At 47.3% G+C, this 13,331-nt stretch overlaps 1 protein-coding gene across 3 annotated transcripts in view; it reads left to right on the top strand.

Annotated features, from left to right (window-relative positions):
* The window catches only part of Ccr9 (C-C motif chemokine receptor 9), a 14,093-nt gene extending 6,562 nt beyond the window's left edge, over window positions 1–7,531 (top strand). For 2 of the 3 annotated variants that reach the window (XM_048794949.1, XM_048794950.1), the window contains exons 2-3: window positions 2,619–2,662; window positions 5,011–7,531. In XM_048794949.1, coding sequence (XP_048650906.1) covers window positions 2,642–2,662; window positions 5,011–6,090 — 1,101 coding nt within the window. In that variant the 5' untranslated portion in view covers window positions 2,619–2,641 and the 3' untranslated portion in view covers window positions 6,091–7,531. Of the gene's footprint in view, window positions 1–2,176; window positions 2,529–2,618; window positions 2,663–5,010 lie in introns of those variants that run through there. The other variant, XM_048794951.1, reaches the window with a different exon arrangement.
* The last annotated feature ends 5,800 nt before the right edge of the window (window positions 7,532–13,331 follow it).

Raw genomic sequence — 13,331 nt, 5'->3', positions numbered from 1 at the left:
TTTTTTTTTTTTTTTTTTTTTTTGTACTAGGGATTGAACCCAGGGTGCTTAACCACTGAGCCACATCCCCAGTCCTTCTTATTTTTCTATTTTGAGACAGGCTCTTGCTGAGTTGCTTAGGGCCTCCCTAAGTTGCTGAGGCTGGCTTTGAACGTGTGATCCTCCTGCCTCAGTCTCCGGGGCTGCTGGGATGACAGGCGTGCGCCACTGCATCTGGCTAGGTTGACATTTAGTCACTGCACCTTTTAGGATGAGTGTGACGTTGGTTTGCCCCGAGGCTGATGGTGTTGGGTTTGAAGACTGGCTTAGGTCGGTATCCTCTGGGTTTCTCTGCTGTAGTTACTAATCTTCCATTTATATTTAATGCGTAACTTTAGGGGAGAGTCTTGGAGAGGTCAATATCCTATTGCTCGTCAAATGCTCCCTCATTTATTTTAGCTCCCACTGATGATTTTCTAACTCCCTTTTCCTTCTGTATTTGTTAGTCCTAAGAAGAGCTTTCTCCCTATTTATTTACTCATTCACTTATTTTGACTATTTTTGATTCTCATCTTATTGAATGTGCTGTAATCATTACTGTCCTGATTTAATTTGATGCTCCAGTTGCCTCAGATCTGGCGAGTCAGAGCCCCACCGTGTTGGTGGCTATGTCTTTTGATAAGACCTAGTGGTCCTTTGAGCATGGCCTTGATTTCTGGGGCAAAAAGTTGCTCCAGGCTCACCTGGGGGCTTCCCTGTCCCAACTTTTGAACCAGACGTTTCTCCAAGGAGCCTTGATTATTTTTGTTGGATAAAGATATTTAGAAACCAAGATCAGAGTATACTAGGTGCTCATTTTACTGCGTGTCCTTGTTTTTAGGTCCTGTAGGCAGAAAGAGCCAGGAAATACATATGGGAAACAGACTATCTGTCTATCTATCACCTATGCCTCCATCCTTCAAGCCTGCCTATCATTACATCTCTCTACCATCTATTCCGTGTATCTACTTATAATCTAGGTATGTTTGTAGCCATCATCTATCATCTATTCTATTTATTAGTCACGCATCATTCTGTGTATCTATTGGCCCATCCATCAGCCCTTTTAATTATCTATTCTACTTATTTATTGTCTATCATTCTATCATCATTTTATTGATCTATCATCTAATCACTCTACCTATCCTACTATCTAATCTAATCTACTTTTTAAAAAAAAAAAAAACTCAAATTCCTGGGGCTGCCTCAATTCTGGGATCAAGCGCAGGGTGCTGCTGAGGAGGAAGTCCTGGCTGCCTTCCCCAGCTGCTGCTGATAGTCAGAGGCGACTGATTAGTGCGGTGAACCAGAATGAGAATTATTTTCCTTTTCACTTTTAACAGCTTTACGGAGGTGCAATACAGTGAACTGCACATATTTAAAGTGCAGAATGTGTCCCGCTGGGTGCCTGCACCCGGAGATCATGTTCACCGTCCCCCTGGAGGGTCCTTCATGCACCTCAGGACCTGTCTGTCCTCTTGCTGTCCCTCACCCTTCCCTTCTCTAGCCAGGGAATCACTGAGCTGCTTTCTATCACAGTGGATTAGTTTGCATCTCTAGAGCTTTACAGAAGTAGAATCATATAGCATGCACTTTTGTGGGTCTGGCCTCCTTAGAATAATTATTTTGAGATTCATCCACATTTGCTGTGTGTGACTCAATTCCTTTTTCTGGTGGTGGATAGCCCACGGTTGACTACTCCACAGACATAAGGGCTGTTCCTAGTTCCTGGTTATTACAAATAAAACTGCCATGGTGTTTTGAGGACATACACTTGCATTTTTCTTAGGTAAAGACTTGGGAGTGGGGTGGCTGGATCACATGGTAAGTGCACATTTAACATTTTTAAGAAACAGACTGTTTTCCAAAGTGGTTGTGCCATCCAGTATATATGGAAACCCACTGTACTTTCAGAAAAGCAGAATGCGCTATGGCTTTGCTGTGGAAAAGAAGCCACGGTTCAGGGTTGGGTTTTTATGCAGAAGAAAATTTTCTTCTAGAACCTTGGAGTGTGGCATGGGACACTTTTTTTTTTTTTAAGTATACTCACCAGGAGTGTAAAAGGCAAGACCTGGTGCAGGGGTAGATCCCTTCCTTGATGAAAACGAAGCTGTTGATTCTCTGATGTCTTTAGTGAGTCTCCTAATTGACAGAATAGGGTGTGTGGGGGTGGGGGAGCCATTGAGCAAAACAGGACCTGACAGGGAAGTTGAATTGAGAAAAGGAAGTCATGTAAAAAGAACGGGTTGGAAAATGTGAGCCATCGCTGGTGGTTTCTCATTCATGGATAGCAGATGTGTTCGTTACTGTTTACACTTAAACAGTAAAAGAAAGCAAATGCCAGTATCAGGCGACTGTCAGGATCAAAGGTGTAAACGACAGCTTCAAAAGAGGTTTCTTTCATTTCTCTTTTCAACTGAGGTGGTCCTGAAATCTAGAATATTTTTGACCTGGTATTAGGGTAACATAAACTCTGTTACTTGGAATCTTTGGTCCATGAGCATGAACAGGTACAGTATCCAATCTCCATGACTGGTGTTTGATGACTATTGCACATTTACAAGCCAGTCCTCTTTTTGATTTTTGTCCTCTCTTTCCAGAAGGAGGCTTGACGTGACCCATCATGACTCCCACGGAATTCACAGTGAGTACAGCCAGGCCAAATGGAGCCTCGAATTGCACCCTGGTCTTTCTTTTCTGAGGATGTGGGAAGGAGTCTGCAGTGGGTAAAAGGTTTCCTTGTGGGGTTTCCTAGAGCAAATTCTCTGTCCAGCAATGCCCACCATCCTGCAGGTGGTTGTCCAGCATGGAGGGTTTTGCACACACAGAGAGTCAGGTTTGGTGGTTAGGTTGTGAAGACAGGGGAAAGGTTGATTTTAGCTTTTAGTAATAGCTAAGGATTTTTTCTGATCTTTAAGTAGGATGGGCTGAGTTCCATGTATCTATTCAGAAACTCAGACCAAAGGAGAGCAAGGGAGAATCTGCTGCATTTGTTCTAGAAAGTTCTGTGGTGGGCACATTAGTGGTATTTCTTGCATGAGGAAGATGAGGCTCAGGAAACAGCTAGGTTGAGACAGCAGAGCCAAGACTGCTCCTTGGACTGTCAATCACTTAGTTTTCTCATTTGGAATCTTGGAAAATAGCCAAACTCTGAAAGGTGACCTCACTCAAGAAGAATGTAGTACCCCACTGATGACCATCCAGGGTCAGAGGAGTCCAGCAGCAGATAAAGGGAGGGCAGGGGCACCTCTGTGGCCCTGGCTCCTGCATTGGATCAAAAGTAGCCATGACACACGGTGGCCACCTTTCTGGGCTCCTCCTGTGCCCATCACCACCCAGTGCCCCACAAGCCTTCCACCTCACAGGAAAGGCAGAGCCCTGTTTACAGATGAGGAAACCGAGGCTGGGAGAGTTGAGTGAAGGTTCAAGGTCTTCAGCAAACTGGAGGAGCCTTTGAGGCCGCACTGTGTTGCACTCCATGGGCAGATGTCAGAGGCACGGAAATCCAGGTCTCACTGGATTTATCACTGTCTCAGGTGTGGAAATGGAGTGCTTTGGTGGCAGACATCTGCCAATCTCCACTCCAACCCTTATTTCCTTTTCCCCAATGGCATCTGGGCCAGGAACACACAGAAAGTGTAATGAGAAAGTGTAAAGTGCAAATATGTCCAGACTTGGGCATTTGTATGTATATATTGACACGTGCATAGGTGCATACACATGTGTGTGAGCATGAGGGTAGGTTTGTTTATACACATGGACGTGTGCAGAAACACGTATGTATCATGTGTGTACATGTATGTGCGTGTCAGAGCCAGCTTTCTGGGCATGTGACCCATGTGGTCACACAGGGGCCATGTGCTTAGACGAATTGTTTACTTGATTTAATGCTTGCTGCCTAGAAATTCTTAAATAATTTTTAAATGAGGGGCCCTGAAAATTATATAGCTGGTCATGATGCTTGTGTGTGCATGCAGTTGAGAGAAAATGACTGTGTATATCTGCATACATGCGGGTGTTGAAGGTGTGTGTGTTGGTGCTTCTGGAACTTTGAGGAAACTCAGAGTGCTGTGACCCACATACATTTAAGACCCCCTGCTGACCTCTCTTTTGTGTGTGTGGTGGGGGTGAAGTGGAGTAGGTGGGAGAAGGGACAATTACACTATCACAGTCATTCACACAGTTGGATGATGCCCTGTCAGTGGTCTTGACTCACTCTTTCCTACCCAATCAGGGCATTTGTCATGCACCCTATAAAGCTTTGCTTATCTTTCATGAATAAGGCAAGCTCCATGAGAGTGAGGATCATGCCTGACTTACCTACCACTGTATCTTTAGCATCTGGTACAGTACCCCACTGTGGGTGCTCAATAAACATTTGATGAAGAAATGTCACAACCTGTATTGGTCAGTTTTCTGTTGCTATAACAAAATACTTGGTGCTGGGTAATATATATAGAAAAGGAGTTTATTTGGTTTACAGTTTTGGAGGCTGTATGTCCAAACTGGGCAGCCCCATTGATTCAGCTCCAGATGAAGGCCTTCTGACTACCTCACATCATGGCAGATGGCCTCATGGTGGGGGCACATGGCAGAGGGAATGAATGGTCACACAGCAAGACAGGAAGCAAGAGGGATTCAGGGACAAGGCTTACTCTTTTCCTAACAACCTGCTGCTATTAACCAGCAGGAACTAACTACAATAATCTGTTCTGAAGGCGACAGCCCCATGATCTAATCACCTTTCACTAGACTCCACCTCTTAAAGGTTCCAGCACACCAGCACCACCATATTGGGGTCCCATATTCCCACATATGAACCCTTGGGGGACACACATCATATCTAAACCATAGTGTTTCTGCTTTCTTATGTTTTTGCCTTATCAGAGATTTTTTTTGGCATTGGAAAGGTCAAGTGGTCCTCACCTCTGCCATCAGACAGGACATCCAAAAGATCGGGCTTAACCTAATGCCATCTGTGTCCTCCTGCAGATCTTTATTCCTAATATGTCTGACGACTACAGCTACGAGTCCACATCGTCCGTGGACGACTACATGAACTTCAACTTCACTGAACTCTTCTGTAAGAAAAACAACGTCAGGCAGTTTGCGAGCCACTTCCTCCCTCCACTGTACTGGCTCGTGTTCATCGTGGGCACCTTGGGCAACAGCCTGGTCGTCCTCGTCTACTGGTACTGCACCAGAGTGAAGACCATGACCGACACGTTCCTTTTGAATTTGGCAATTGCTGACCTTCTCTTTCTCATGACTCTTCCCTTCTGGGCCATCGCCGCTGTTGACCAGTGGAAATTCCAGACCGTCATGTGCAAGGTCGTCAACGGCATGTACAAGATGAACTTCTACAGCTGCGTGTTGCTGATCATGTGCATCAGCGTGGACAGATACATCGCCGTTACCCAGGCCACTAAAGCCCAGACCTGGAGGCGGACAAGGCTTCTGTACAGCAAGATGGTTTGCTTGAGCATCTGGGTGGTGGCAGTAGCGCTCTGCATCCCGGAAATCCTGTACAGCCAGGTCCAGAGGGAATCTGACCTCACCATCTGCACCATGGTCTACCCTAGGGACGACAGTATCAGACTGAAGTTAACCGTCCTGACCCTGAAGGTCATCCTGGGGTTCTTCTTGCCCTTTATGGTCATGGTTTGCTGCTACACCATTATCATCCACACCCTGATGCAAGCCAAGAAGTCGTCCAAGCACAAGGCCCTCAGGGTGACCATCACTGTCCTTACCGTCTTTGTCTTATCTCAGTTCCCCTACAACTGCATTCTGTTGGTGCAGACCGTAGATGCCTACACCAGGTTCATTTCCAACTGTGCCATCTCCACCAACATCGACATCTGCTTCCAGGTCACCCAGGTCATGGCCTTCTTCCACAGCTGCCTGAACCCCATTCTCTACGTTTTCGTGGGGGAGAGATTCCGCCGGGATCTTGTGAAAACCCTGAAGAACTTGGGTTGCATTAGCCAGGCCCAGTGGGTCTCGTTCACGAGGAGAGAGGGCAGCTTGAAACTGTTATCGAACTTGCTGGACACCACCAGCTCCCTGTGAGGGCGCCTCTCTCTGAAGCAGATGGTCCTTTTGGAAGTAAGGAGACAGTTTACCCACCGAGGGGGCCAGGGAGAAACCAAAGAAGAAAATGGAAACGAGAAAAAAAAATCTCAGAAAGGAATTCAATCTGAATATGTTTGCCAAAACAGAGTTTTCAAAACTGACCATTCTAGAAGGCCACCGACTGACCCTCATCTGTGATCATCGCAGTTTTCAGGGGAAGATTAGTGACCAGCAGTGAGGCCCACCCTGGCTTTGCACTTGACTGGACATTCATGTCGTTGGCCTCTGGAGCAGGTGCTGGATTTTCTAGGGCCTGTGAATGGCTGTGACTTCCAAAAGGGGACTCAGGAGCACTGCCCACTACCATAGTCCACAAAGGCAGAAGGTTTCATGAAAGCTCCCATCTTTGGGAAGTTTCCTCCCTGGTTTTGGGCCAAACACCCGTGTCACATCTTACAGATTTGTGATCTTGACTCTTTCCAAACCATCTCAGACCTAATTCTCCCCTGGTCTCCTTGATCCCTTCTGGGCCGGGGGTGGGGGTGTGTGTAGGGGCCCTTGTTCCTGTTTTGAAATTTGTCTGCAGGATGAGCAGTGAGCCTCCTGGACAACTGGCCACACCACCAGGAGTCTGTTGGCTTCTAAGTCCTTTATGTGACCTGATGGAGGTTCTGTGACTCACCTTGGGGTTGATGTGGGTGAGGATTCAGGTGGTCCACTGATACCCTGACAGGGAGATTGACAGTCTGGATTAGTGGGCACCAGCCCTGGCGTGGTGGCAGCCTCTCTCAGCTGAGTGGCACTTGCGGTTGGTCCACCCTGTCTGCTCCCTGTCTGCTCCCTATCAGATGGGCTGGCTCTTTGGTCCTTTGGTCCTCTTCCTTGAGGCTACTGGAAGGGATTCTGCCTCTGGGATGCATCTCCTTTTCTCATTCCATAGAGCTAACGTTTAAAAAGCTTTCAACTTTGGAGATTAGGCTGAAAGATGTGTAATATAACTCACTTTTGGGGGGTATGTACAGGGGATTGAACTCAGGGGCACTGGACCACTAAGCCACATCCCCAGCTCTGTTTTGTATTGTATTTAGAGACAGGGTCTCACTGAGTTGTTAGCACCTACCTGTTGAGGAGGGTGGCTTTGAACTCTCAATTCTCCTGCCTCTGCCTCGGGAGCTGCTGGAATACAGGCGTGCACCACAGCACCCGGCTAACTCACTTTTCTTTTGTGTCTTTCTTTTCACTATTTGACAAATTTATCACATTTGAAATCATTGTACATATTGAAAAAGTGTTTTTAAATGTCTTTAAAATATTCATTACTTGCCACTTGCTTTAGCATGTCTAAATGTATTGTGTATAATCGAAGAGCAAATAGACATATAATGGTCGTCAAGAAGAGGGATTGGGTGAGGTAATAAAATCTCCAAGTACCTTAAAACCATCTTGACTGAACAGTTTTTCTCTCTCCTCTGGCCAAACTCACTTCCTGAATTTTCCCCAGTGAGTCAGATGTGGTTTCCAAGGAGGACTGTTGGAATAAATAGCACCACAAACCACGGACTTTGCCACTTTCTCCAGGGGAAGTGTCTGACCTCCCCAGTGCACTGTAGACAGCTGTGGTTTCAGTTCTGACACCATTCCTCCCAGAAGGGGACACAAAATCAATGGATTTTGCCATATTATCCTTCTGCTTGCTGTGTCCAAAGCATGTGAAATAAAGAGAGCAGAGTTTGGAAGGACGAGTGGGGTACGATGGCCACACTCACCCATCCACCGGCCGCCTGTGCGTGGGCAGTTAGTGGTAAGGAAGCGTTGGCCTGGGACCAGCATATCCACATGAGCCCCAGGACAACAGGCACCACTTCCAAAGGGAGGATGGCTTTTCCAAGGTCAAATTAAGGTTACAGCCATCCACGCAACCAGCCATCTTTCCCAGGAGAAGACCCCAGGTGTGCCCTTTCCAGGAACTTGGAAGAATGAACAAGAAACACAAGCCGTACCTGGTTAACACTGCATGGTAAAGTGGGCAGAATGCAGAGAAGGTTGGCTTGGCCCTTCTGTGCCTCTTCAGAACTGAGGTTCTAACATCCTGTCATGGGGCCCGGGATGCTGAGGGTGGGGGAGACATGGAAAGAGGAAAAGGGACCCATGACCATTTTGTTCAATCCATACTTGTGGCCTAGGGTTCCCTACAGGTCACTATGATGAAGACATAGTGGGGGTTTTAAGATAAATAAGAATTTGGTTAATGTCATTAGTTGGGAAAAAATGCCAGGGGAGCCACAATTCCCCCTGGGGTTTGTAAGATCAGAGACATGGCAACAAGTAAGAAGTAGGAGCCTGGTCTTGCCCCTCAGGCACAGAAACCATGCCTAGCTCCAAGAACTTCTTCTAGGACCCGGATGTCGCTATTAGACTGTCCCAGTCCTAACCTGGCTTCAGTGTAGGATTAAAGATATGCTGTGACTGCGACATGTTTTAAAGATTTTAAATATCCTTGTTGAAAAGTGCCCTCCTTTTTAAATGGTTGCATAAATAGGATTGATAAAAACGACAGTATACATTTGGATTTTACATTCTAATTAAACTTGATTTTGTAACAGTTTAATGATGAAATAAAAATATTGGGAGAGTCAACAGGAGGAAATCCACGAGGAAGCTGAATTCAACACTCAACACTTCTTGGAACTATGCTGCATAAATATTTTTTTTAAATGAAGATAAATGAGGCATTTAGTATATAACTATGTTTTATTGTAACTCTATAAATTAGAGAATACTTCCTAGTTTTGACTGAATGAAATATGACATGTTTTCATCTTTTAAGAGAGGTTAGCTTTTTAATGAAAAACATAATTTGAATAAAAGTCATTTTAAGTCTATACATATATAAATAGGGAACATTGCTTTGAAGTAGGCAGTTTGGATGATTAGAGATCTGACCTTTTTGGACTATTAGACCTTCAGAATACACATCCATCCATCCATCCATTCATTCAGCAACATTTATATAAAGCTCATCAGGGTGATAGGGGACTTATGATTGTCCTTCCCACAAGACATTTACATTCCAGCAATAGGGAAAAGCCCAGTGCCCTATGGACCTGCGTCTTGTGGGATGGTATTGAAAGCTCTGGCAGGCAACACCCCCTGGTAACATCGGTGCTGACGTCAGGTATGACTTATCAGCTGGTTTCTAGACTGTTCCCAGGGTGAGCCTCAACAGGGCTGCCTTGCTAGAACAGCCAGGGAGCCTCTCCATATCGACTCTTGGACAAGTGGCTTTGTGGGTGGCCCTGCTTGGTCCCTGTGTTAAACATTGCCCTCCCCACCACCCACAAGGTATTTGTGTGTGGTAGGAACAGTTTGGCCCATTTGAGGTCTTTCAATTTTATATTATAAAGTCTAAAAAAGGTGGGTCATTGTGACTCTTGAGTGCTCTGAGCTCCTCTCCATTCCAGATACAATTATTTGTACATAGTCAATTTTGGTACCACTGTCCCAGGAAAGCAGGGAGCTAAAACTCCAGACCTCTGTTCTTGTGTTCCGACAAAAGAAAATTTAAAATCAGACACCAAAAGCCATGGGAGGGAACTTTATTCTAAGTGAAAGGGAGGTGAAAGTAAAGTAAAAGCAGAGTGAGTCTTAAGCAGAGAGCTCTCTCCATCTCCCAGCAGAGGACAACAAAGGACACAATGCTATCCCCAAATTTATGACTGTTTGATGTTTACCGGGAGACCTGGGGACCACCGTTGTACTCTTTGTTCTTCATCTCGGGTGGTGGAGTTTTTGACCTAGTTGGTCCTCTCCAGAACTGTCGTGGTGGTCATCCTATTTAGGGGGCTTCATCTATAAGTCAATCCCATGTTAATGTGGGCTCTGGGTCAGTAGCTGGTCAGAAGTTACCTTAGTGCATACGACTGTGCTACTAAAGGAATCTTTCTTTCCCGGTACACAGAGACACCTATAGCCATAATTCCTAGCTTCACGCAAACCTCACTGACCCTGTCAAGAGTTGGTCCCATGCATCCTTTTCTTTTGACATATTCTTTCCCATTATCTTCTTTGCTTCTATTTATTTTCTACAAATTAACTACCACGCTTTGCTTTCTCAGCCACTTTGAAAATAGTTCAAAGAAGACCCTAAAGTAATTTAAAGAACACTTGTGACCTTGCTATGCATTTCACTGCTCATGGCTAGGCTAGGACGTGGACCTGGAGGTGTCTGGCCCTTGGGCCTTGGTTTTGTGCATTCTGCTGCCTCATGTGGTCAGACAAGCCAGCCCTGCCTTGGAGGGTCCACCATTTGCAATGAAGCTAAGTAAAAACCCCTCTGATGAGATGAATATGCTTCAGGAGGGCATATGTAGAGAGCTTTGCCTACACAATTTTCAGCCTCCAGTTCCTGCAGGGCCTGCCTCCCCCATAGAGCTGTCCTGCCTAAAGCCAGCTCCTCCCTGAGCCAGGTGCTTCCCATGCCTGCGAGGCAGGATAGTGAAACCATCTCAGCTGATAGGGCACTGTGACACGCAAAATCTGCTCCAGGGCTTCCTGCCAGCTGACAGAGGCTTTGTCCTGCTTTGGAGCCTTCGTTGCAGTTTGAACTCCCGCTCCGCTCAGCCCCTTGGCATTGATTCCTCCCATCTTATATGCGCCCCCACCCCACTTCACCTTGGCACCTGCTTCTGGAGAAGTCGGCCTGCAACAGGGGCATCCAGTGAAAGAACTCACTTCAGGTCCAGTGGGGAAGAACATTGGGTGTCCAGAGACAAGTAGTGAGGGTGGATACTTGTCCCAGGATTCCTCTGCAGAGGCCAAACATGTCCCCACTTCTCATGAGCCAGTCATGCAGATATTGTCCTTAGCCACCAACTGCACAGTGCATGGCACAGGCATGGTCTCCGTCCCCCGTGGGGAATCACAGTCATCAGCTGCTGCAGCTTCGAGCTATGCCAGGTGGAGAGTGCTGCCCATGAGAGGCGCCCTGCTTCACAGATGGAGCAGCTGAGTCTTGGCAGTGCAAGGAAACTAGCCAGAGGCCACGCACGCAGTCAGTAATGGGCAAGGCTAGGACATGGACCTGGAGGTGTCTGGCCCTTGGGCCTTGGTCTTGTGCATTCTGTTGCCTCCTGTGGTCAGACAAACCAGGCCTGCCTTGGAGGGTCCACCCTTTGCAAGCCACACTTTGTGCTGAGGCTCGGAGGCTGGGAAGGCAGACAGGCATGGGCTTGGCCCGCTCCCCTCACAAACCACTTCATGCAAACTCTGAACTGTGGTGTGGGATGGCCAAGGCCCTGCTGAGTGCACCCTGTGCATCAACCAGCAAAAAACAAGGTCCCCATCCTTGCAGAATCAAGAAGGCTCCTCCTGCCTACTCCCTCTCCCAGGCTCCTCTGTGGAGCTTCACTTGCTCTGTGAAGGAGCCACAGGTCCCACTGAAGGTGTGTGTGTGCCCGGCAGAGGCCCAAGAACATGGCTCTGGCCCCCGGCAGACCCCTGGGCTGTGGAATTCCTGATGTTGGCTCTTCTCCTTGCCCTGCCCTGTCCCCTGCCTCTACCTTCCCTAGCTCCCCTATCACAAATGTGAGAGTGGGCCACCACACAGTCCCACCCAAGATACAACTTTGGGTTAGATCTCCTGGCATGCTGAGGGGTTGGGACACCACCCACTGCTGTGCCCCTGCAGCTGGGCAGGTCCCCTTAGGGCCACACTGTCCCACTGCAGGCTTCTTAGTCAGGTCCTGGCTCGTGATGCAAATCTGAGAAACATCCTCCTGGAGATGGTGGTCAGCCAACACGGGAGGTGCTGAGGTCAGGAGAGAGTGGAGGCTGGCAGTGACCTTGCTAGAACATTCTGGGGCATAATCAAGACAGAGTTGTCTGGTTGAGGTGCAAATAAATGGAAAGAGAGGATGTGGGACGAGAATGTGCAGATAAAACTTGTGTCGGGTTTGCCAGGATGAAGTATTTGGAGAAATCCAACAAAACACAAAGCACCATTTTTTGGTGGGAGGGTTGACATCCTTTTTTTGACTGTCTTTCATTCACAAATGAAGGACATAATTGTAAGAACTTGTTTGTACTCAATTTGCTGTGTCTTAGTTACTGTTTCCAAAAAACTGCTATAAAACAATACCCATTTTATTTTGCTCACCAAAGCAAAAAGTTCTCAGTGAGGCATGTCTAGCCTGGGGTTTGTCATGCTGCTGTGGTCTCTGAGGGCTTGCCTGGGAGGGTCAGCGTGTGGGGCCAGCAGTTGACACTGGTGGCTAAATCGGGCCTGGCCCTTAGCCTCCTCTGCCTGGAGTTCTTTTGGAATTCACAGTTCTTATATGGCAGCCGGCATCCCCAGAGTAAGGGTCTCAAGGGAACCAGGGGGGGAAGTTGCATGTCCCAGGAGCCACAAAGTGTCACTTCTGCTCTTCTTTATTGGTCAGACCAGTCACAAGCCAGTGGTGGTGGTGGTGTGGGGCTGTGAACTCCACCTCTTGTGGGAAGAGGTCAAATGATACTGGGGTAGTTATAACACCACCACAGCCTGCTCCAAAGATGAGTTCGCCTGCCTTCCACTGATCCTTGCCTCTCAGTTACCCGACTGCCTAGCTGACGAGTTTGGAAAGAGAAGGAAAAGAGACAAGGAGAGCAGAGATTGGACAAGGTGGACATCTTTCTTAACATTAATGGCTTCCCCATGCTGAGGCACAGAGTGGCTAATTCACTTGCTCCAAACCACAGTGAGTAGGTAGTGAAACCAGGAGTTGAATTCATGTTGTTCTGGTACCAGGGCTGGATGTTCTGTTACACTTTCTCCCCACCTGGAGCCCAAGCACTTACTTCCAATGGTCAATTCAGACCATGGAATCTGGGTATAGTTCTCCTGTCACACAGGCCCTGTGGCGGGAGGACAAGTGGCCCCATGTGGCCTGCCCCTCAGCAGGGGAAGAGGAACCCTGGCCCACTGTGGCTTCCTGCCAGGCCCTCCCTTCACGGTTTCATGCTGTAGAGACTTCTGCTTCTGCTAAGTAGGTAACCCCCTTGGTGAATGTAGGAAGGCCCCCCCAACTGTACCAGATATTAAGTCCTTGTCCATTTTGAGTTGATTTTTGTAGATGGTGAGAAATAAGGCTGTTGTTTCACTCTTCCACAGCTGGATATCCGGTTTTCCCAGCACAATTTATAGGAGACACTTCCTTTCCCCAATATGTATTCTTGGTACCCATGTCCAAAACCAATTGGTT

The sequence above is a fragment of the Marmota marmota genome, unplaced genomic scaffold, assembly GCF_001458135.2.
Source record: "Marmota marmota marmota unplaced genomic scaffold, marMar, whole genome shotgun sequence".
NCBI lineage: Eukaryota > Metazoa > Chordata > Mammalia > Rodentia > Sciuridae > Marmota > Marmota marmota.
Note: the sequence above shows the minus strand (reverse complement) of the source record. Positions and strands in the feature narration are given on the sequence as shown.